The sequence below is a fragment of the Hyperolius riggenbachi genome, chromosome 3 (genome assembly GCF_040937935.1).
Source record: "Hyperolius riggenbachi isolate aHypRig1 chromosome 3, aHypRig1.pri, whole genome shotgun sequence".
In the NCBI taxonomy this organism is placed as follows: domain Eukaryota; kingdom Metazoa; phylum Chordata; class Amphibia; order Anura; family Hyperoliidae; genus Hyperolius; species Hyperolius riggenbachi.
Genome location: NC_090648.1, coordinates 195,667,708 through 195,692,654, shown reverse-complemented (window position 1 = coordinate 195,692,654; position 24,947 = coordinate 195,667,708). Strand labels below are relative to the sequence as shown.

Genomic DNA, 24,947 nt, shown 5'->3' with positions numbered 1-24,947 from the left:
ACTCCGTCTGATTGTATATTGGCTTGTTTACATATACACAAAGTTCAAAGCAATGCAACCCCTTTTCAACAGATCCAGGACAGAATAGAGGGTAGTTACCTAATTACCTGTATCCTTGCTGCAGGCCGCAGTGTCCGGAGGACACTGAAAGCTAATGCACTTTGCATGGCCATGCAGACAATCCAATTAGCAGCTTCCTTCAGCCATGTGACCAATTATACCTTGAAGCCAGCTGCCATACACATCTGACATAATACACAGCAGACAGAAAATGTGAAAGTATGCTTCTGTATTATCCCAACATCATAACTAGCTGCTATTTAATGACATCCATCAGTTGCTTCCTTCCAGTGTAAACATACTACTATTGCAGAACAGACAGTATGACAACTGTTTTGAGTTTAAAGTGTCACACCTGCCCACTGCAGTAAAGTGCAACACAACTAATTTACAGTTATAGGCTCAGTTCTCACTAGAACAGGTTTTCTGCAGTGCAGTGAATTGCAGCAAACTGTCCTCATGTTAAAAATGGTGTCTGCTTCAAAAAGTAAATGGAACACAAAGTGACAATCTGCACCCATTTTTCTGGATAGCTGATGTGGTGAAAAAGGGGGGGGACGTCAGAGGATCAGATAGGTTCCTGCCCTACAGCGGATCAGATGGCCGAAGGGGAGTAGATACTGCAGGGGATGCTTTACAATAGATGCTGGCGTCTGCCCTGGCGCAACATGCTTTCCTGCCTGTTGGTTCGGATGGCCAGAGGAGAGTGCATCTGATGGCGGAAGTGCGGGTGGCCGGCGGGGTGTGCAGTGTTTATTTCAGTGCCCTCTTTACCCTTGTGTCATCTCTAAAGTGCCGCTAATGGGAGTTCTAGGGATGACACACTGATAAACAGGGCACCGACAATGTTGCACGATACGTACGGCACACCCCGTCGGCCATCCAAACTTCCGCTGTCAAATGCACTTTCTTCCATCCATCTGAGTCAACAAGCATGTTGCGCCAGGGAAGGCGCCAGCATCCATTTTAAATCTGCCCCTGCAAGATCCACTCCTGTCTGGCAATCCGATCCATTTCAGGGCAGGCACTGGGAACAAATCTTATTCTCTGTCCCCCGCAAGCCCGCTCAGCACCAGTGTCAGCCAGAATATCATTGCACTCCACATGCATCCAGGGGCACAGAACAGGTCAATAGATACACAGACACATACAACAGCCCCTGCAAGATCTTCTCCCCAGCCGGGGTCCTGGGGGCTCTTCTCTTCTCCGCGCATATTTCTGGTAAGGTTCATCCCTCTTGGCACTATGTACTTTGGGGTTGTTGGTTTCTTGATCTATATTGGTTTAAACCCCCATGTCATTCTACTTCAATATCACCTTGTGCAAAGTACTTTACATGCACTATTATTGCTCCTATTGCACAGCTTTTGCACTTTATGTATATACCTACCCAATATATGTTGCTTATTATTGCTGCTAGAGACAATATTATGGGAGAATTGCCTGTTTTTTTTACTTAGATGTGTGTAATTGCCCATTTACTTTATTATGTATACCCTCCTAGTATAGGTAATAATCATAGTTAATACACACTAGTCTGGTTGATAAATTACACAAGGGGGCTATACTGGCGAGGGAGCTTATATGCGAGTTAAACATTTTTTCCTAGTTTTTAAGGGAAAAGTGGGTATCTCGGCTGATATGCGGGTCGGCTTATATGCGAGTATATAAAGTACATGGCTGGGAATGGACTTGTGCTTTTCTGTACCAGTTAAAAGGAGCTTAAAATAAATACAATAACATTATAAACATTAGTAAAGAATGTAGAATTACACTCCTATCGTGGCAGTTGTGCTTTAACAAGAATTTAGAATTTTAACTTTGTGTGTTCTCCCAGTGTTTGCATGGTTTCTTCCAGGTACTCCGGTTTCCTCCCACACCCCACAAAAACTACAGATAGGTTATTAAGTTGCTCCCAAAAATTGCCCTTAGACTGCAATAGGAATAAGAATAGCAAAAACTGACTGTTCAGGAACAGATTGTGAGCTCCTCTAGAGGATAGTAAGTGACATTACTATATACACTATGTAAAATTGCTGCGGATAAGGTCTATGCTATACAAGTACACAATAATAACAATGTGCAAACATATATCAGACTGTGTAGGTCAAAAGCTACTAAATGCTAACAAAATTATTTAAAAGTACCGTATATACTCGAGTACAAGCAGAGTTTCTGAGACCAAAAAAAGTGGTCCAAAAGTGGGGGTCTCAGCTTACACTCGAGTCATTGGTTTTTAGTGAGCCCCCACAAAGTATAGCAGCCACCACAATAAACAATCCAGCTGAGCAGTGATGTGTCTCCTGCAGCCGTGTGGAGTGTGTTCTGCAGCTGTTGTGAAGGTAGCTGTCCGTACAACTCCCCCACCTCCCGCTCTATTGCCATGTCGACCGTCGCTGCCACCTGCTTGCCTGAACTGCATGCATGCATAAAAGTTGACATCCTCCATGCAGATAATTAAAAAAAAAAAAAAAAAAAACAACAAACAAGCAAAAGAAGGATGGGTAAGTTTGGTGGACTGCCGATAGCCCCCGCGTTCAGCTGCCTCTCCTATTTGCTGCTAGTATTTACCACACTAACAGAGCTGGGGCACACTGAATACAACACAGATCCAGCATGTGTTCACCGCTCAGATCTCCCTCTTTCACATCTGCAAGACATCCATGTCTCTACTGGTTTTCTACCAGCATTCAGCAAAGCTGTTCTCATGGTGAACCGCCCGCCTACTCACAAACGTGTGCGGAAGTGGAAGAGGGAGATCGGAGCTGCAAGACGCGCTGGATATGTGCTGTATTCAGCGTGTCCCAGCACTGTCAGTGTGGTGACTACGGCAGCTGTACGCGGATGCGAGGCACTATTGGCAGTCCACAGAACTTACCCTGCATTTACCAGCCAGCAACCGAACACGACAGACAGAAATCCACAGACTGGTCAGATAGACGAACAACCTGCATTCACCTCTTTTGCCCTAGGCTATAACATAAATATGTAGCAATGGTTTCTGTTTTGAAGCACTGACTGCTAACTTACACAGCTGTGTAACACAGCGCTGAGTGCCAGGAGTCACTGTTGTTGTACCATTTCTCAGAAGCACAGGACTGGGCTTACATTTCCCTTGGCAGCTGTTAGTGCGCAGGTGCATACTATTGCCATTTTCCTCCATGCAGACCCTCCATGTGGTCCATGCCGACCCGCCAGCCCTGTTTCCATGCAGACATTCGCTGCTACCCACTAACCCGCTCGCATGCATACAGTAAGCAGAGCGCTGCTGATCCATAGCGGAAATGTTCCTCCATGTCCACCTGTCACCATGTGGCCAGAGTGGAGACCTTCCATGCAGACCCTCCATGTCTTTCAAGTGTCCCTTGGCTTATACTCTAGTCAATATTTTTTCAGGTTTTTTTTTAGGTGAAAGATGGAAGTAGGCTTATACTCGAGTATATACATATTTTACTGTCGTACGTTAAACATAACAGATTCAGTTGACTTCAAACTATGTCCAGGAGAGCATATTCTTACTTAAAAATAGATTTGGAATATCTTTTAAAATGTTTAGAAAATGTTTAGTGTAACGGGTTTTAGAAAAAAAGAAGTTTTCAATGATCTCAAGAAATCTGTTGCTAGTGACAGCAGTGTACTATCAAAACAAGCTGCCAAAGTAGAGCATAATAAAATATGCCTGACTTAATTCAACTCCGACTTCCAACTTCCTGTATCATAAATGGGAACAGAAGTCAATTTTGGATTTGTGTCAAAAAAGTTATCGAACTGCTCTTTTGAAAAGATCTAGGATGCCACACATAATACATATACTAATAAGTGTGTGTGTGTGTGTGTGTGCACTCCCCCCCCCCCCCCCCCCAACACCACCAAAATAGGTGGATGAATATATACAGCCAAAAGTGCACTGTATTTATAAATATAAGGTATTAAAAATATTCTGAATATAGCCAGATGGAAAATGTAAGCCATGAGCTTGGCAACTATTACATGGATTTGGCATAGACCCAAATGGAGGTTGCACCAAAACAAAGCTTGATCTGTGCACTTAAATGTCAGCAGTCTGTTAAAGAGGAGCCATATTATCTTAGAAAAATACCACATATACAAGTAGATAAATACTTGCTCTACTTTATTTTATCTGAGTCCATCTTGAAGCTAATCCTGACATAATTTCCTTCCTTACTCTGTCTGTGTATCATTGCCCAACCTCCTCCCAGTATTCAGACACTCCCATCCAGCTCTGCAGTAGAAAGTGCATTGAGAAATATTGGCCAATCAGAGAGGAACAGAGGTGTGGGAGGGGAAAACAGGAGGGAAAGAGGCTTCAGCCAATCAGGCTGCATTGGTCAAGTCTAACGGGAAAGCAATGAAGAAAAAAAGAAAACCCAGCATGCCTTGCAGCTTCCTTTGTGCGGCAGATGTACCAGATAAGAGTCAGGGAAACTGTGAAATGATGTTTTATGGAGAAGAAAAATATGAGGTATTTTTAACTTTTGGATTGCCTGGTTAGCATCCTTATTAATGGTTTAAGAGATAAAAATGAAGAATTGATTTTTGATCTTATGTACAATTATCTGATTTGATAATTATTACTGACATTTTTCGAACGGCTCAAAAAAGTGAAAAAAAACTTTTCAAAAAGACCTTATAGTTTTTGAGAAAATAGTAAAATTACACTTTGCTTTGGTACACTGAGGGCAGTGGTGATAATGTGGGGGAAGAGGCGACACAGAGGGGGGATACTGAAGGCATGAATGGAACAGAGGTGAAACAGCGAGGGACACTGGAGGCACAGGGGGGCATAGAGGAGGCACAGGGGACAGAAATGGCACAGTGTTTCGACTTATGAACAGATTCAAGTTAAAGGACAACCGAGGTGACATGAGGAGATAGATATGTGTATGTACAGTGCTAAGCACACGAATAACAAGCCTGTGTTCCTGTTTTTCTTTCTCTGCCTGAAAAAGTTAACATCAGGAATGCAAGTGAGTTTCTGCCCGGGTCGGGACCAGACTATAGCATAACCCTCACTGATAAGTAATTACAGCCATAAACCACTTTCTTGTCAGTAAATGACTTCTGAGAGCAGGAGAGAGTTAAAAAAGGTCAATAATTCATAGATTTGAACTCTGGCATAATTCAATGAAGTTGTCATTGAGCAGAGACAATGAGGCAGTAAAAACTAGATTTAAATGTAAAATAAAACTGTAGGATATCTAAAAAAAAATCATTTTTAGGAGAAGGAGGATAAATACAATTGTTTTTCTCAGTTTATTTTCACCTCGGATGGTGTTTATTTACTACAGTCCCTAATGCTAGGTACACACCATACAATTTTCTCTTCGATTTTCTGTTACATTTACCTGCTAAATACATTTTTTCCAACAGAAAATTGTATGGTGTGTACCTAGCAGCCTTTAATGAATTGATGCCATGCTAGGTACACACCATACAATTTTCTGTTAGATTTACATGCCAGATAGATTTTTTCCAACATGTGGCAGGTAAAGTTAACAGAAAATCTAACAGAAAATTGTATGGTGTGTACCTAGCATTACTCGTTTGTTAACCAGGGACTACCTTTACAATGCTAGCAGTTGCAATGGGGCGAGGGAAACAAATTCTGATGAAATATCTAATGGGACACTGTGGCAAGGTGGTAACTTATTGATATCAGGTGGATATCCGTCATTTAACCCATCTGCTACATTTTCCCTGCTTATAGCAGTGTTATGTTACCTTAATCTATCATGAAGTTACGTCAGACATGTTTTATTTAATTAACCACAGATACTGTTCTTGAGAGGGCACATTCTCACAGAAGCACTAAAAAAAGGAGGAGGAGGAGGAGCTGCTTTGCATTTTTAGGAAGGGCTGACTGACCCTTGCTACCATTTTCAATGGTGCTGGCAGACAAATTCCTTTGACTCAGCCAGTCTAAAAGTGAAGAGAGGAAATCATGGCAAATAAACCTACTGATGTCAGATATCCCACAATGCATCTATTTCACAAATGGCCTTAAAATATTTTGGAACTTAAGCCAGAGGGGACTTCTCTGACAGTCTCCTCATGATATTCAAAGTTGTGGCACAATTTGTGGACTGACTGCTATCACCAAGCGCTGCAGCAAACCATCTCTACCTGCTCCTCACTCTCTATAGCACAGTACATTACATTAACCCTTGGTGTGGACTGCAGCACCCCCTCTCTAGATTTTACTATATTAGGTGAAGGCCAGGGACTTCACTGCTGCGTGGGCATTTTGCTTATTATTGCATAACTGGTGCTACCAGCCCTCTCCCTCCAGGCATTAGTCTGTATCAGCTTACGTAGCTTTATTGGGTCTCAGTGTTCAGAACACTGCTGGGCAGCACACGTCAAGTGATATATCCAATGCTATGGATTTTCATCTATATGCTATTATTGGTATTACACAACATATTCACATGGTAAACTTGTTAATCCTAGTGAAAGAAACTGCAGGTAGACCTTAACGGTTGCAATGAAAAATACCTCAGATGGTCAACTAAGTGGTATGGTTCATTTTTATTGGCACAAGTATCATGTATCCAAGCTCATAGGTGATTTACAGCTACATGAATGAGTATGGCTGACCAATTCTATTTCTATCCTACTTAGGCTGGGATTTGTTATTTTTCTCACTGTAAAGGTTAAAAATGTAGGACTCTTAGTTATAGTTGCTCTACAGTCAGGCTGTAGGTGATCTATAGCCTAAGGGTGCAAACACACTTCCAATTTTGAATGGCCAACGATTGCCAAATTTTACTACTGCCATGAAGTATGAAAACCAACAGAGTTTGAATATATAACAGATTGTGTAGGTAAGCTCCTATACAGTAGGTGGTAAAATGGAAGTCCGCATGCAACCTATAGCTCACCGATAACTAATTAGAGCTGATAAAACTAAAACACCTTGGCCTCAATTCACTAAGCATTACCGCATTCGGTAATGCTGAAAAAAGCTGATTTTACCGATCACCTTCCCAAATTCCAATTCAGTAAACCTATTAGCGCATAGAAAATGAGAATTAACAACAAGTGAGGTAAATTACAGACTTGTGTGGTAAATCCCTCAAGGAACATCAAGAAATTGCAATTCACATTCGCTAAATTGTGCAAAAGTGTTTGATATTTTTCTCCAGCTCTTACCAGCCGATAACTCACTCTCTCCATGGTCTCTCCATGCAGTAACATTTAAAACCGCCAATACGAAGAGGCAGGCAGCCAATAGAGAGCTCTGCTTCTCGTGCTGATTTGATCCTACATGGTAGAATGTGGGTCTTCACTGTAGCAAAGCAGGGGAAGGTGACATTTTATGAAGTTTTTCTGCATCCCTTTGGATGTGAAAATCTGTATACTGTCACACCGAAGAGCTCCCCCGGTGGCTGCAGCAAATCTAAAGGGATGTCAGAGATGCACTGGACAGAAAACCCTGAATCATACAACAAGCGCTGACCTGCTCCACAGCTGGTAAGTAAGGCTTATCGAGGAGGGCTTAGTGAATTAAAGTACAGGTTGTCCCTGACTTACGAACTACATGGATTCTATGTTTCCATGGGAACAAGTAAAAAAAAAATTTCAAATTGGACTTGTACTTTTTGAGAAAATAGATTTTTAAATATTTAAAAAAAAAAGGCTTTTAAACGTATATAAGCAGGTAAAGAGGGCAGATGTGACACAGAGGGGGACACTGAAGGCACAGGGGGGCACAGAAGAGATAGCACTGTGTTCAGACTTAAGAACAGATTCAGGTTAAGAACGAACCTACAGTGCCCTATCTCGTTCGTTAACCTGGGACTACCTGTATGTTTGTTCTGTAAATTAACTTCTCCCTCATGCAGAAAATCTTTAGTGAATTTGGAAAAAAAAAATGCAAAATACCAAATGTGGTATTTTACCGACCTAAATGATTTTACTAAACTGCCTTTAAAGAGAGTCTGAAGCGTGAATAAATCTCGCTTCAGACCTCATAGATAGCAGGGGCATTTGTGCCCCTGCTAAAATGCCGCTATCCCGCGGCTTAACGGGGGTCCCTTCACCCCCAAATCCCCTCCGTACAGCCGGGGAGCGCTTCCACATTGGGGCAGGTCTAACCGCCGCAGCCCTGCCCCACACGCGTCTGTCAGCGCGTATCTCCGCCTCTCCCCTGCCCCTCTCAGTCTTCCTTCACTGAGAGGGGCGGGGGAGAGGCGGCGATGCGCCACTGATAGACGCGACTGGAGGCCGGGCTGCAGCCGTTAGCCCTGCCTCCAGGAACAGAAAATCTGTGACCAAGAAGACGACCAAGGTTTGCGGGGGTGGGTTTGGGGGTGAAGGGACCCCCGTTTAGCCGCGCGATAGCGGCGTTTTAGCAGGGGCACACATGCCCCTGCTAACTATGAGCTCTGAAGCGAGATTTATTCTCGCTTCAGAGTCTCTTTAAGCCCCATTCACACTTGAAAGCGCAAAAGTTTTGCGAGAGTTATTTTTCAGCGGAAAAATCACTTAACACAGCTGCGATTTTTCTGCGATCGCGTGTAGCGCCTCTATAGCACTGGAACGTGATCGCCGGGAAATCGCCTGAAAATGGTGCAGGCGACGCGTTTGCGTTTCACGATTTTTGGCGATTTGCAGCGATTACCGCAAATCGCCCAAGTAAGAACGGGCCCATGTGGTTTAATTACACTAGCGCTTTCAAAAGCGCTAGCGTTTGAGCATTTTGCTGAGAGCGCCGGCAAAACGCTTAAGTGTGAATGGGGCCTTAGTGAATTGAGGCCTTTGTGGCTAAAAAACACTTCTGAGTGCAATGGACAGACAACAAACTTTAGTAGTTAAGATTTATGTGGCAGCTGAAAAACAAAAATTGTCATACATGAGACTATCAAAAATGTTAAAAGTGGACTTAAACCTTTAAATACAAAATACGACTATGGGATTTTAAAAAAGTCCTATTTAAAAGGTACCGTACACTAACAGATGGGTACCAGATGTGGCCAAAAAAAATCCTACCACATAGTAACAGATTATCAGTGATTGAATCTGCCTCAAATTGACTGGAAAAAAACAACAACTGTGTGGTCATCTTTAGAGTGTGTATATAGAATTGATTCAGAAGGAATAGATTCATACCATAGACTGCACATCAATTTCCAATCTACTCCTGTAAGGAATCTATTGAAAAGCAATCAAACTGCAGAGTTGCACTGTTCGATGCAGTGCAAAGCTATAGGCCATCGAACTGCCAATGCTCTTGCCCCGTTCCAATTGATTTACATTTTCCATCCTGTCCGATCTATATTTTTGATAGATTTATAAAAAAAAAAATCATTCAAGAATCGATCAATCGGACTTTTTGGGATATGGATTCCAAGCAGATGATCCAAACTGCATGGAGTCAAATGGGAAAATCGATGAGAGTATGAGCACTACTCTTGCTGTGCAATGCTAGATTCCTGGCTGATACAATACACTATCTCCATGTGTTTGCTTGAGTTTCTTTCAGGTTTGCAGATCCCAAAAACAACTGCTTACCTAAAAATAGGCTAATTTTGGGCAACTGTTCGCATGACTGTTATCTATGGATTTACCACCTTTCAGATGCTGCCATTTAGCATTTGTGACAGTGATTTTTGCCTCTGTGGTTAATTCCTTCCCAACACTGGTGACTCCTACAGCCCATAGGGATATCCTCACTTTCCTGTGTGCGCTGAGCAGCAACTTATTATGTGGTTTATTTTTGAGTGCTGGGTGGCTTAACCTCCTTGGCGGTAACCCTGAGCAACGCTTGGACTAGCCGCTGGGAGCTCTATGCTGAGCATAGCACGCAGTGGGGCTTTTAGTCACTGCCCAGGGGATCCAGACGTCGGTAGCAGTTCTCCTTCCTGTTCTTGGAGGCTATGAAACACTCTGGTGAGAACGCCGTCATTGATCTCACCAAAGCGTTACAGCTCCACCCAGAGGATGGAAGTAGAAGTGCAGCGCTGGAGCCCAGGGAGGTGAGTGAGAGAAGGGTCTGCTGCTGGCGTTCTGGCAGCATGAATTTTCCTGATTTTAGGGTCTGAAACCTTTTACAGAGACCTTAAAATCCGGAAATAATCATACTGACCTGGGGGTGGGGAGGTTAATCTAGCAGTAATTGTGCTTGTTTGTTACTTCTCTGAACTAAGCTAGGGTTTTCTGTAGTGAATTATAATATGAGTAGGAAGTATACTCTTGTAGTGTACAATAGAGTCTTACTAGTCTTTTCACAGGCCAGGTACATAGAGTAGATTACCACTTATTTGCTGATAACAGACAGGACAACAGTTGGCAAAAAAAAAAAAAAAAAAAAAAAAAAAAAAGAGGCGAGCTGCTGTAGTAAAGTATAGAAAAAAATTACAATTTTTTTTAGCTCCCCGTTTTCTCCCCCTAAAAATTAAATTAAAAATGTGCTTGGCTATGAATTCAAGTGGCTCAGTAAAAGGTACATAAAGTGAAATTCCACTTCAAAAAACAGTGGTAAATTTTGTATTAGCACAATATTAGCAATTATTTTTTTCTTCATTTCAGTAAGCAGTCCACCTTTAGACGAAATGGTGTTTTGTAATTATAAACTACATGACTGTATTCATTAAAGAGAACCCGAGGTGGTTCCTAAGAATGATATCAGCATACAGAGGCTGGGTCTGCTTATATTTCCCAGCCTCTCTTGCTATCTCAATCCCCCCTAAGTTCCCCCTGGGCTCTGCTATGCCCTCATAAATTACAGCCGCGCTGTTGACACGCAGCGGACTGTGTTTACCTATGTAGTGTCAGTCTCACCGCTCCCCTCGCCTCCTGCATAGCTCCGGTCCCCACCCACATCCCTTTCCCTCCAATCAGCGGGGACCGGAGCTATGCAGGAGGTGAGGGGAGCGGTGAGACTGACACTACATAGGTAAACACAGCCCGCTGCGACATGCTGCGTGTCGACAGAGCGGCTGTGATTTATGGGGGCATGGCAGAGCACAAGGGGAACTTACGGGGGGATTGAGATAGCAACAGAGGCTGGCCAATATAAGCAGACCCGGCCTCTGTATGCGGATATCATTATTAGCAACCACCTTGGGTTCTCTTTAAAGTACAGATTATCCATCAACGCCCCTCTTCCACCTACAGTAATCACCTGCACAGAGCATGAAGCGTTGCATCTGCTCATATATATACCTAAAGTAATCCACAACCTCACAAGCATCAGGTAGTTTTGTAATAGAAACCTTGTTATGCTATGTTGGGCTATATTGATCTCTGCACATACAATCAAGGCAAGAAAGCTGAAACAATGTATGCAAAAATATTAAGCATTACAAAGGGCGTTGCTTTTTCTCAAAAAAGTGGAATTTTACTACAGAACAACAAACAGAAGCCAATTATCCCTGAATACAATCAACACTTACCTGACAACCAGGCACTGAAGAATCTCGCCCATAAAGTGGAAATGGACCTCTGTCAGTTTTCCCTACAAAAGCAACAGGAAACATCATTTTTTTCCCAAAGTGTTGGTTCCTTAGAGTAGTTTAAAGGAAATCTGTAATGGGAAGAATATGGAGGTTGCCATCTTTAGTACAAGTTAAATACCAGTTGCTGTAATGTCATGTTAATCATTTGGATTGAAATACCGGAGGACTGTAACAAAGATGCAGCCAGGCCAATATCTGCATGCTCATTTTAAAAACTTTAAGGCATGACAGCCTGCAAAGCAAAATTTTATTTGGCATATACATATTAGCTCATCGATCTAACAGCTGATCTACTTACTGTATAGATGATTCTACACATCAGGGAGAGAACTTCATCAGAAAAGCATAAATCTTTCCTCTGCCTAACACTAACTTCTCCTCTCCAATACACCATACTAACCTCTACTATGCCTAAAACTAGAGGTTGTTAGGCCGAGAAGAGGGGAGGTTAGGGTTAGGTAGAGAAGAGGGGATTGCTAGTGTTAGGAGAGGAAAGAGGAGGCTGAAGTTAGGTGGAGAAGAGGGGACATTGGTGTAAAGCACACGAGAAGGGAGGTTAGTGTTAGGCAGAGGAGAAGGGAGGTTAGTATTGGGCACAGGAGAAGAGAAGTTAGTATTTTTCTGATTATTTTTTTCCCTGTGGCATCAAATCAACTGTTAACCAATCAGCTGTTAGGTTGATGGGCTAATATGTATGTACCATTTGTTTCAAGAAATTCAGTAATGGCAAATCCCATCCATTCTCATCTCATTTCAGGTTTCCTTGAAAAACAACAACCACAACAACAACAGAAAAACAACACGTTTACTGTGAGCCAGTTAAATCAATACATGTACAGTGCACAGTAAGTCAAATACCAACAGAATGATTTATAGTACTATGTATTATAGTGTATTAATCTCAAAACTATTACTATATAAACAAAGGAAGAGAAAAAAAACTCTACAGTCAGACTACAAACATGAGGTTAGTTGGTACATAATGCACATATAAATGATGAAAATAAACACCACTTCATCATTTGACAGAAGCAACCTCAGTCTGACTAAGATAACTAACCTATTCAGAAAACAAAATCTCTCTTCACTACACACCTCAGACTAAAAACAAAAACATTTAAGTAGTAAAATATAGGGATGTGCAATTATTTTTTTCACCAAAGCATAACCTGCCATTCAGGATCACAAATCATCAATAAACAGTTAATCACTTGGAATTATCACATTTAAACCCAGAGCCAAAAGTTACAGAGGTAACTTAACCAAGGTAAACACAGGTAACCAAGGTAAGCGCAGAGGTATGCTCATGCTGGATCCACACACCTCTGTGCATTGGTCATTCCTCTCCTTGTTCCTCCTGGTTCCAGTAACCACTCCTTTAAAAGTTTGACTTTTGGCTAATTCAAGAGGCAGGAAGAGGCAGGTTTGCGGCTATGTTCATTCCTATTGCCCTTCCTCTCCCCCTTAAGAGGAGGGAATGGAAGGGTGATAGGCGCAGGGCCGGGCCGAGGCTCGGGAGACACCAGCCACTGGGCGGAGAGCTCTTGCGTGTTCCCCCTTGCCCAGCCATATGCAGAGTGGAGCGTGCTTTGCTCACCTATCAGCACTGCGGAGAGCCTTCTTCAGCCTGTCTGTGACGCATTGTCTCCTCTCTATGACACCCTCTTGTGGCATCTCTTATTACATGCGCCAAGGGTGTCAGAGAAGAAAGTAAGATCACCTTGGCTGCATCGCTGACAGGTGAGTGAAATGCGCTCAGCTTAACTCTGCATACGGGGAGAGGATACCTAATGGGGGGGGGGCACATCGGGCTATCTATACTGGAGGGCTGCCCAATACTGGCGGCACATTTTTTTACGCTATCTATTCTGGGGAAGGTGGTTACCCAATATGAGAGGGACATCGTCATTGTTTAGCTGTCAGACACAAACCTAAAATACAATTGTCTTCAGAATACCTTTTTATCCAGGGTGGTTATAACTTTATGGTATGATAAAGTTCTGCAGCATAAAATCTTAGTTTCTAGATCTAGTTAAATGCAACACAAGAATTCCTTGTAAAAGCAATTCAAGAGACAAATGCCAAATACAATACTAAGGATGTCAGACGTTGAATCCGCAGTGTCCACTCATTAACCTACTCCCAGCTCCGCTCCGGGTAACCGCCCAGTTAGAGAAAGCATCAACATTAGATCAGCCAAAGTAGACGTCTAGAAATAGAATACAAATAGGGACAACAAAATTGTTCATGCAGCCTAAACATTCTTCCATTCTGAAATGAGCTGCAGTTTGCCATTAAAATCTACTTGAATTCCTTATGCTACCTAAAACGTATGCTAATGCTGCATTTCACGGTCGCAGCGGTGCAGCGTCAAAATTATAAGATATTTAATCCAAGGAAAATATATTTTTAACTTACAGGCATCAGGCTGAAAGCAAATACACGGCTAGGCAAAATTACCAGAAGTAGCATGAATCAAGCTGTTCACATTACTCAGCGTCAGCATTTCCTCTAACTAAAATGAGACCTGAACATAAAATGATAAACTATGCTTACAGCATGGCAGCTACTAAAGGTTTCAAAACAAATAATCTAGTAATAGTAAATAAGAGACCGCTAAAAATGAATAATATAAAGATAACATGATGAAAGATGGTGTTAGAGGGAAAAGAAGTAAACTTCTGTGGCAAATTAAATAAAGCCCAACTAAACTCGAAATCAAAGACTTGAAAATGCTAAAAGCCCACATGTTGTCTAATGAAAATTAAAAAGCATTACCATAGTTTTAACATTGCATTTTCTCATTAAGTAATATGTGGATAAGTTTAACTTATCTGCACCCCAACTTAGACACCTTCAGGGACCCACCACTTGGCCTCCCTCCAATCCAGCATACATTAAAAAGAGTTGAATTGGCAGTGAGTTGTTCCCAATAGTAGAATATCGGTAATCTTACTGATTTGCTATCGTTTCCTAACTTCACATTAACCTACCCCTTTCCTCCACCCAACATTAACTCACCCCCTTCCAATATCTAAACACTAACCTACTCCCTTCCTACCTCTAACACTAATACTGCCATAAAGAAACACCACTTGAAGTCTTAAGTCCCTGCCGTTACCTGGAGTACAGCTGCACAGTAGCTGTACTCCAGCGTTGCTACCTGAAGCCACCGCAGCTACCCGGAGTGGTAGCCAAACTACACTTCACACAAAAGCCAGTCTCCACCATCGCTATCCTCACAGTCAAGGCTACTACCAGGTGTCACGGCAACTATCCGGAATTGAAGCCAAAACGCCACTTCGTACAGAAGCCAAACTCCGCTTTCGCTATCTTTGCAATCACCGCTACCTTGAGTTCCACTACACAGCAGTGATCATATTCTAAAAAGTTGAGAACAGGAAAGTGGCAGTTATCAGACTGCCACTGTTTTTTTTTTTTTTATTCAAATAAAAGAAGCCTCATATAGTTACTACAGTTTAGGATGTCCCAAAAAAATCTGCACAATAGAAGCATACGAAAGGAAAAAAAAAGCAATAACAAATCTGCCATAAATGCAATTATAAAGCTATTACATCAAACATGAATGTCTTCCTTCTTCCTCACAACAATGTAAGTGTTACTGTTCTGGTGCCGAGCATGCTGCTGGCTACAGAGAAAATGTTTAAATATCAACAAGCACAGCTGCTGGACTTGCTGTACCCTCCCCTCCTGTTCTCTCCATGCCAAATTACTCACTGACTACAAACGATAAGGCAGCAACAGAAAAAAATGGCAAGTGCAAGTGAGATCAGTGATAAACCGGAGGATTCCTGCAGAGGTCAGTGATTAGCAAGTCCCTAGTTGTAATCACTCTTCTAACCTAGTCCTTATCTCATCACATTCTCCATCTTAAACCAGCACAGTCATTTTGTCACAGGCAGCAGCCTCAAATCAATACAGTTCACTGCGACTGAAGTAATCACAGTCTGCTAGTGATTTGAGCTGTGCCAACTACCATATTGAATGTGTTACATTTTATTGATAACTCCTACGATTGAGAGAAGTAGGGAAAAACTACTCCACTTAATATACATATATTTGGCTGTTTTAAATAAGTAAGCTGCAGTGAAGCTCAGGGAATGCATGCTTTACTATGGCACCTAGGAGCAGCTAACACTAAATAGCCTAAGCCTGTAGGTGCCACAGGTCAGACACACACGTGAAGACAGGCAAGTATATTTGTGCTTTACAGAAATCGGAAAAAGTAACCAACCAAACAGGTTACAATACTAGATCATTTTTTCCTTTCAAAACAAATATAGGAACAGTAAAGTAGTGGTGTATTGCTATTTTCTCTTTTAATACAAGCGGAGACCTATGCTGTAGTACATTTGTTATTTTCTTGCACCCAAACTACACGCATAAACACACTTTGGAATCCGTAACACAGTATGAAGCAAACTCAATAAAGAAAACAAAAAATACATATGATGGCAGGGAATGAAATATAAAAAGAAATAAAAAATATTATAAAGAACACAAAAATAAAAAAAAACATTATCAGGAACTCCATTAAAGTGGATCTGAACCCTTGCTCAGGACAGAAGGAAAACTGAGAAATGCACCCTGTATGTATTTAGAGCCTGTTTAATACCCCCTCATTTATGTCTAATCACAAGTTGCAATTTAATCTCTCCCCGTGTCACATGACTGCACGTCAGATAAGGCAGAAAAGTTCATTTGAAAGCACAGTGTGTTAACAATATGTGTGCTTCCATGAATCAGGAAGTAGAAACAATGCAGATTTTAGTTAGGATTTCTATCAATTGTAACTAAGAAATGTTCTTCGTTTAACAATTTTCCCTCTTCCGGGCTGAGTAACTATGTCACCATATCTCTATGCAGCGTCCCCTTCCCACTCGCCCCCTGCTTGCTCCCGCCAACGTTAGCCGGGAGATCAATACATGGGAACGCATACATACAATAAAAAAACAAACCTAAATAGTTACCTTAGGAACTGAACTTTATTTAATATGTATGTCAAGAGGGTAGATTACTGTTACTTTGGAAGCACTGGAAGGCTGGTGCATGTTAAGGTGCCCATTAACTGTACAATTTTTTCATCAGATGCGCTCTTTTGATGCCATTTGAACAATCATAACTAAGCAGAAGGAAATTATTGATTGTTCCCATGAACCAAACGTTTTAGAAGTTTTTACATTACAATTTGACCATAATATCCAACTTTCAGATTTTTCCAACTGGCCAAAGAATCGTTATCACAATGATTTGAACAACAAACAGTGCAGTTTTCAGTACAATTCAATCATAAAACGCAAGTCGAAAGATCAAATCTGCAGAAAAATTAATTATTAATTAATTAATTGGCACCTTTATGGTTGCCAGTTGAAGGCATCAACATCATGTAACAAGAACTAGAAAGCTAAGAAACATAACTGGAGGGAACTTGAAAGTTCTGAGTCTGACACAGTTTCCAGGGCACTGGAAAGCTCTAGAAGCACTAGAATGTTGATACACCATATACTGCTTGTGCATGCCAATACACGTTTGGCCATACCAACTAACCACCTCCCCCCCCGGGCCATTTTTTGGTCTTTGCACACCAAGACAGGATGATCCCAGTACTCTCCTGGATTTTTTCCATTCACAAAGTGCCCTTTGACTTTAACCTCCTTAGCGGTAATCACAAGTTCAGCTCAGGGTGGAAAAAAACATGTCAGGAGCGGTATCCCCAAGCTTAACTCGTGGTAGCCGCCAGGAGGTCTATGCAGAGCAATGCGCGCAGCGGGGGTTTTAACTCACCTCCCGTGGCATCCAGACGTTGGCCACCATTCTTCTTTCTCTACTCCGACGCTCTGCTTCCCCTTGGGGAGATCGCAGTCTGTCGTTACAGAGCCACCCAAAGGACGGAGGGAAAACTGCAGCGCTGTATCCCAGGGAGGTGAGTGCTGGGCTGCTGCAGAACTTCCCTAGCAGCATGATTTTTTTCCATGTTTTAGGATCCCCCCAAAAAATTACACCGCTTTTAGACCCTAAAATCTGGAAAAAAAATAACGCAAAGGGGGTTAAAGAACTTAAAAATACAGATGTGTTCAAGAAAGAAGCCAGTATTAACCACTTCCCTACTAAGGGTTTTTCCCCCTTCTGGGCCAGAGCCATTTTCACCTGTCAGCGCTCCTCCCATTCATTCGCCAATAACTTTATAGCAACTTATCACAATGGAATGAACTAGATCTTTTTTCACCACCAAATAGGCTTTCTTTGGGTGGTAAATTTTGCTAAGAATTATTTTATTCTAAATGCCTTTTAATGGAAATAATAAGAAAAAAATGGTAAAGAATTAATTATTTCTCAGTTTTTGGCCACTATAGTTTTAAAATAAAAATGTTAACATTTGTGGGTTTTATCCATAGTAGATTTGCCCATTTCTCAAGTTTATTACAACTTTTAAACCATGTCCCTAGTACAATGGAAATAAAAAGGTGCATTTTTTCAGTTTTGCATCCATCACTAATTAAAAGTCCATATTGTAAAAAAATAACAGTAATATACCCTCAGGACATGCATATAAAAAAATTCAGTCCCTAAGGTAACTTTTTAGGGTGGGGGGCCGTAACTATGGGCGAGTGGGGAAGGTAAGGGGTTAATTTTAATGGTATATATGTTATATTTATTAAATAAAATGTATGTAGGTATAGTTTTACTATTTGGCCACAAGATGTCCTTACACATTTTCTTCCTACCACGTACTAATAGTATGCGAACAGGAAGTATGTGTAAGTGTAACTTCATTTTAATACAATGACGCAGGCATCTCACTGATGCCAGAGATAATTGACAGGGACACTTATCTTCAAGCTAACGGGGGGCAAAGAGAACGCACGTGGGCGGGAGCACGCAGAGTAGCGATCACGACAAGGGACATATATCTACGCTCCTGTGCGGGAACTGAAGTACTGCGGGCCGTAGATATACTTCTGCAGGAGGGAAAAGTGGTTAAAAATAATAATCCTTATACAATATTGCAGATACAGTATTTATTTATTTCAAGGACAACCATACAGTTGCAGTAAATTGAGAAAAACACAGAGAAGATATTCATTATAAATCTGCAAAGTGCATGCAGTCTTTAAAATGTTGTGATATGCTGTTCTTGCATAAAATATAACTAGTGATAAAAATGTCAGGTATACTAGGCCATTAATACATGCATGTAGCAGGCGAATAGTCATAAAATGGCCAGTTTGATGGAGTTTCATTGTGCAAGGCCTCTGAGACATGCAAGCTCAGTATCTATTTTAAGGCTAGCTTCGGAAGTCACTGGTGCTTTATACAGAGAACTGTTCATTTCCCACATGAATAGAATATCCATTCTTTGACTCACAGTTTCCATGACACTAAAAAACAAACATTCATCAGGAAAAACGTAAGTTTTGATGGCTAACACAGCTGTAGCTCAAGTATTCCAGTGGGTCTTAGCCTGTGACCATCATTCATAGGGTGGCAGATAAAGCACAGAAGACCCTTTTCTAGGTCTTACCACTCCAAATTATTTCAGCACCACATTAAACACATTTCTGAAATCTAAATCTGGTTAACATGTTGACTATAAGTAATTAACATAATAAGAAAGAATATTATGTTTAAAAAGACTACTGTGCTGGTAGTTACCATTTATCTCCACAAAACGGAATCCACAATCAAATTTCTAATTGGTGAAATAAATAAAAAAATGCCCTGTGCAAAACTACACTGCATACTGGTAACTACAAAGTTTAGAATTGTACATGCAAGTGTATAAATACTGGAAAAATGTGATGTGCAATCTTGTGCTAAACAAACAGAGATGGTAAGCATCGGCAAACACTACTGTAGCAGCTCCTCCACCGGCATACATTTGAAAAATGTAGGCGCGACGTTAAATAACATCAATAACAACGGTAAACAACAATTTAGGCACAACATTAAAGAGACACTGAAGCGAAAAAAAAATGATGATATTATGATTTGTATGTGTAGCACAGCTAAGAAAAACAAACATTAAGATCAGATACATCAGTGTAATTGTTTCCAGTACAGGAAGAGTTGAGAAACTCCAGTTGTTATCTCTATGCAAACAAGCCATTAAGCTCTCCGACTAAGTTAGTCGTGGAGAGGGCTGTTATCTGACTTTTATTATCTCAACTGTTCCTGGACTATTTACTTTTCCTCTGCTAGAGGAGAGGTCATTACTTCACAGACTGCTCTGAAAGACTCATTTTGAATGCTGAGTGTTGTGTGATGTGCACATATTATAGAATGATGCAATGTTAGAAAAAACACTATATACCTGAAAATAAAAATATGAGAATATTTTCTTTGCTGCTAATCTTCTAGTAATTATTCATAGTACACAACCAATTCACCAAATCATATTTTTTTTTTCGCTTCAGTGTCTCTTTAAATAATAGCCATAACAAAAACTGTAAACATTATAATTGCAGCATTACATTATCTGTAAAATGACTGATAGTCTACAACCTGACTATAACCTAACTTCTCCCTACTCTCACACAGAACCCTCCCTCTGGTGGTGCCTAATCCTAATTCCTCAGCCACCCCCCCCCCCCCCCCCCCGGTGCATAACCCCAAGACAACCCTGGCGATGCCTAACCCCAAGACACCCCTTGTCTAACCTTAAAGTGGATCCGAGATAAACTTTTACTCATTGCATAATTGTGTTCCTTTCATATAGTTTATATGGCATTACTCAAGCCAAATACTTTTTTTGTTTTGTTTTAATACTCTTATTCCCTATAAACTAAACAAGCCTTTTGTGCCTTGGCACTGTAGTAAGGGCTTATGGAAGCTCAGTCTGGGAAGAAGGAGGAGGTTACTAGCCATTGATTTCAGAGGCAGATGGGGAGGAGGAAGGAGGAGAGGGGACTGAATTTACACACAGGCAAGCTGATAGCATCTCCAGCCCTCAGCCTGTGACAATGTGACAAACAGAACATGGCTGCTGTCACTGTATCACAGGAAAAAATAATCAAACTTTTGCAGCGGTTTGCAGCTAGATAGGCTGTGTAAACTAGCTAAACTTTAGATAAGATATATAGACAAGTTACTTGTTATAGTTAGTTTTTCATCTCGGATCTGCTTTAAAGAGAACCCGAGGTGTGTTTAAAGAATGTTATCTGTATACAGAGGCTGGATCTGCCTATACAGCCCAGCCTCTGTTGCTATCCCAAACCCTACTAAGGTCCCCCTGCACTCTGCAATCCTCCATAAATCACAGCCGTGCTGTGAGGCTAGGTTTACATCTGTAGTGTCAGTCTCAGCTGCTCCCCCGCCTCCTGCATAGCTCCGGTCCCTGCCCCCGTCCCTTCCCTCCAATCAGCAGGGAGGGAAGGGATGCAGGCGGGGACTGGAGTTCTGCAGGAGGCGGGGAGAGCAGCAGACTGACACTATAGAGATAAACACAGCCAGCTCTGACAAGCTGTTTGTCAGCAGCGTGGCTGTGATTTATGAGGGATTGCAGAGTGCAGGGGGACCTTAGGGGGGTTTGGGATAGCAACAGAGGCTGGGCTGTATAGGCAGATCCAGCCTCTGTATGCAGATAATATTCTTCAAACCCACCTCGGGTTCTCTTTAAGACCCGCCGATCACTGCTAACAATAATATGATAAATAATGTAATTGTAATAATAATCACAGCCACGCCTAAATAGCATAACAGCTATTAATATTACGATAACTAACAATTGCGCCCATTTTTGGCAGCGCTTTTATCAACTGCTCCTCTTTTACCCTGGCTGAAAGGTGTAGGGTTACTGAGGAAAAACAAAAAGATGGAGGAGTGCTCCATAGCGTATTAACGTTTATTGCATAAAAACATGCAAAGATAGACACACTTACTAGAAAGTAGTGTATGGTAGGCTTTTTGAGGGGAATGATCCCAATCAGTGTCCTCAGGTGGCAGCCTATCCTTCCCCTGTGGCCAACAGTGGTGAATACGCCAAAACGCATTGAGACTTCACTGGCACATGGAGGAACCTCCTGTACACTTGTCACCTTGGACGACCTCCACTGTTGGTCTCTTTTTGGACTATTTTAACCTGTTTTTAGTTTTACAGTAAAACCCCCAGTTATCCAGAACTCCGTTAACTTGAAGTCTCAAGCAACCAGAAAAAACCATCTGGCCTTGCAGAATGCATAAATCTCCTTTTACGCTTCATTATACAATAATAAACCTCTGTTATATCAGGTTTAATCTGTCCTTTGCCCTAATTTGTTTTTAAGTATTGTATTTCAACAATACAGAGTTTAAGGTAAGTATACAGTGTGGAGTATAGTACTTTTTTTAGCTAGGCCTATATTTAAAATTAACTCTCAAGCAACCAGAAACTACACTTATCCAGCATCAGCCAATCCCCGTTGATGCCGGGATAATGGGGGTTTTACTGTATTATTATTTTGGGGACCTCCACCCATCGGTGGTTTTACTGTCTTACACCTCTGTTGGGAGGTTATTCTTTTAGCTTAGTCCCCCCTTTGGGGTCCTACCTAATTATCAGGAGCAAGACCAGTGAGGACCCTTAGCAGGCCTTCTTGATGATTTTACTTGTCTTGCATCAAAAGAGTGTGAGCAATTTCCCTTATTTTGATATCCTACTATACAGTGATATACTACACTATTATCTCTTATTCGCTTGGTGTCGTGTCAGCCCTTGGATTCCCAAGATCTGTACAACCCCCAGTTTGTGAAAAGTATGCTTTGTTTATTTTATTATATTTTTACTGCAAAACAGTGGTCATGTGACTCATGCAGGGCTCCTACTCCAGTTTATGGCAAATACAACTCTAGCATTGATAATATTTAAGTGTTTTCCATGTTCATTGGAAGAATGCAACAACCGCAGCATTTCATCATTGCCAAAGTTCAGTAATTGACAGCTATATGAAGATGAAGAATGCTTTTGGAAATGGCCCAAGAGCTAGTGGCTAGCAAGCTGACACACTACCCCACTACCGTAATGGCCATTCACACATGTCACTGTCAACATGAATTTGGATACTGTTAAAGAGAATCTGTACTCTAAAATTCTTACAATAAAAAGCATACCATTCTATTCATTATGTTCTCCTGGGCCCCTCTGTGCTGTTTCTGCCACTCTCTGCTGCAAACCTGGCTTGTAATTGCCAGTTTTAGGCAGTGTTTACAAACAAAAGACATGGCTGCTAAAAGCTTGTGATAGGCTCAGATAAGCAGAGTGTGTGAGTCATACAGAGCTTGCAGGGGGCCTGGAGAGGGTGTGTATAGCCTATATCCAATCACAAGCAGCCCTGCACATTCCAACCTGAGTGCCTGAACCAGACAAACCCGTCAGAGGAGAGGAGATTAGATTATACAACAGAGATAATACAGCCACTGTGCAAGTAGGAAAGGCTGCTGCCAGACCACATTAGAACAGGCATAGGAACTTGTAGGATAGAAGAAATAAGGATGACATTTTTGTTACAGAGTCTCTTTAATGTTGGGGCCTAAAACGGTCTAGAACTTAGGTGTAGTGAAAAAAAAAAGATATGCTTAAGTACAGCCTTTAAGTAGTATCATGTGAACAGTGCAGATAAACTCTCCCTCCCCCCACCCACCCACAGACCATACTCTGGACCAAACAAATCTGGACAAATCTGAGAAGAATGTTCAGTTAAACGTAATTGACAGGGAAAATAATTTATTCTTGCAGCACAGAGGTATTCATGACTCAACTGCAGAAGTGAACTTTTTAATGGTGTATTTTTTTTTAATTACAATTTTTTAGGTATCAGAACATTTTAGGAGAGACTTACTTCAGTGCCAAGTTTCCAAGAATTGCTTCTGACTGCACAATTCTGTACCAGTGCCCATTTTTTTCTAGTGCAATGTATACAGTTTATTTAAAGGTGTCTAAGCAGACAAGCAGGATGTGTCTCTCCTCTCCTTAATACTTATAATGGGTGCAAATAATTCCCTTCCCCAGCCTGCTGTCAGCCCCCTTGCAAGAGTGTTGAAGGCTCGATCATAGGAGTTGAAAGCAAGGCTCATGTCTGTTCACAGGGGCATTCTTTATACATAATCAGATGAGATTACAATATATTCCTCCAATCTGCTCCATCAAATGCTACAGAAGTAGTAGTTAGGTTCAAAGACCACAACACAGAGCTATAGAAAAACATGATTTTCAGAAAACACAATTAGATTCCACGATTTTATCAAGGTTGACAAAATTTAGAAACTAGGTACTTGCTAATTTATAGAAAAACGTTATTGAATTTCAGGCCTCAAAGCCTGCCAATAGTATGTGCCCCCCATATTTCCAGAAGGAAGAGGCAGATCTAATAATGAATAATGGCTGGAAAAGATGTACCATCATTATTTGAAGTGTGGCTCTGGAAAAGAAAATTTTTATTAAACGAGCCCTGCAAAGCAGAGATCAGGAATGCTGCTCTGCTAGCAGATGCAGTTGTTTATTTAATGCAACTAATATTTTTACACATACTGCCAATTGTTATGGTTGGATAAGCAGATTCAGGTGTGAAAGGGTTCCAAAGATTCTAGAGAAAAAAAAGTGTTTAGAGCTCTGTGATTCCATCCAAATAGAGCTTACAATCTAACTCCAGTGTTGTCATTCCATGATTTATAGCTTTAGAATGCGTTGTGTCATAACAATAACACATATATGGAAGACAAGAGAGTACTACTATAATGTTCTTTCTAAACTTTACAATTGTCCTTTTACTAATTAGAAACACAAAATAAAAAGCAAAGTAGCTATTTTATGTAAAGCAAATCCATCTGGATATTTCCTGCATTCTGTACTATAAACCTATGATCCCCAAACACAGTGAGTTATAACAAAGCTGCAGGCAATATCATCTCCATATAGCACAATCCATTATCTCTGTCAAGTTAATGTTCCATGTTCAGCCATATGGCATGGGTGCATATTCAACAAAGGAAATTCCTTAAACTTGTTATAATCAGCACTCGCAGTCATCCAAAAAACTGACATAAACAGCTTTATTGTGTTTTGTGCATTTCAGTTAATATCCATGACAAAAACAGGAAGCCAGGCAGGAAAAGGAGGAGGAACGTGGGGGAGCCTAGCTGAAAAGCAGGCAGATAAAGTATACTTCACACAATTGGCCAACATTCTCCCAAGCAAGTGATTTTTGACTACAATAAATACTGCCTAGAGACTATTAAATAAATGCAAGGTCTAGTGCATCATACATATCCTTCCCTATTGTTCCATCATAGCATTTGAACACGGTGTTAAAACTTCTTCTACTACAATTTACCTAAATCTGAAATATTTGCATACTCAGTATAAACAAGGGGAGTGGATAAAGAAAAAATGTCCTGCCCCCTGCTTATTGCAAA

General features: G+C 41.2%; 1 protein-coding gene across 4 annotated transcripts in view; it reads right to left on the bottom strand.

Annotated features, from left to right (window-relative positions):
• Positions 1 to 24,947, bottom strand: part of TCF12 (transcription factor 12) — a 291,989-nt gene that overhangs the window by 117,485 nt on the left and 149,557 nt on the right. For all 4 annotated transcript variants that reach the window (XM_068275505.1, XM_068275506.1, XM_068275507.1 and 1 more), the window contains exon 6: positions 11,478 to 11,539. In XM_068275505.1, coding sequence (XP_068131606.1) covers positions 11,478 to 11,539 — 62 coding nt within the window. The remainder of the gene's footprint in view (positions 1 to 11,477; positions 11,540 to 24,947) is intronic.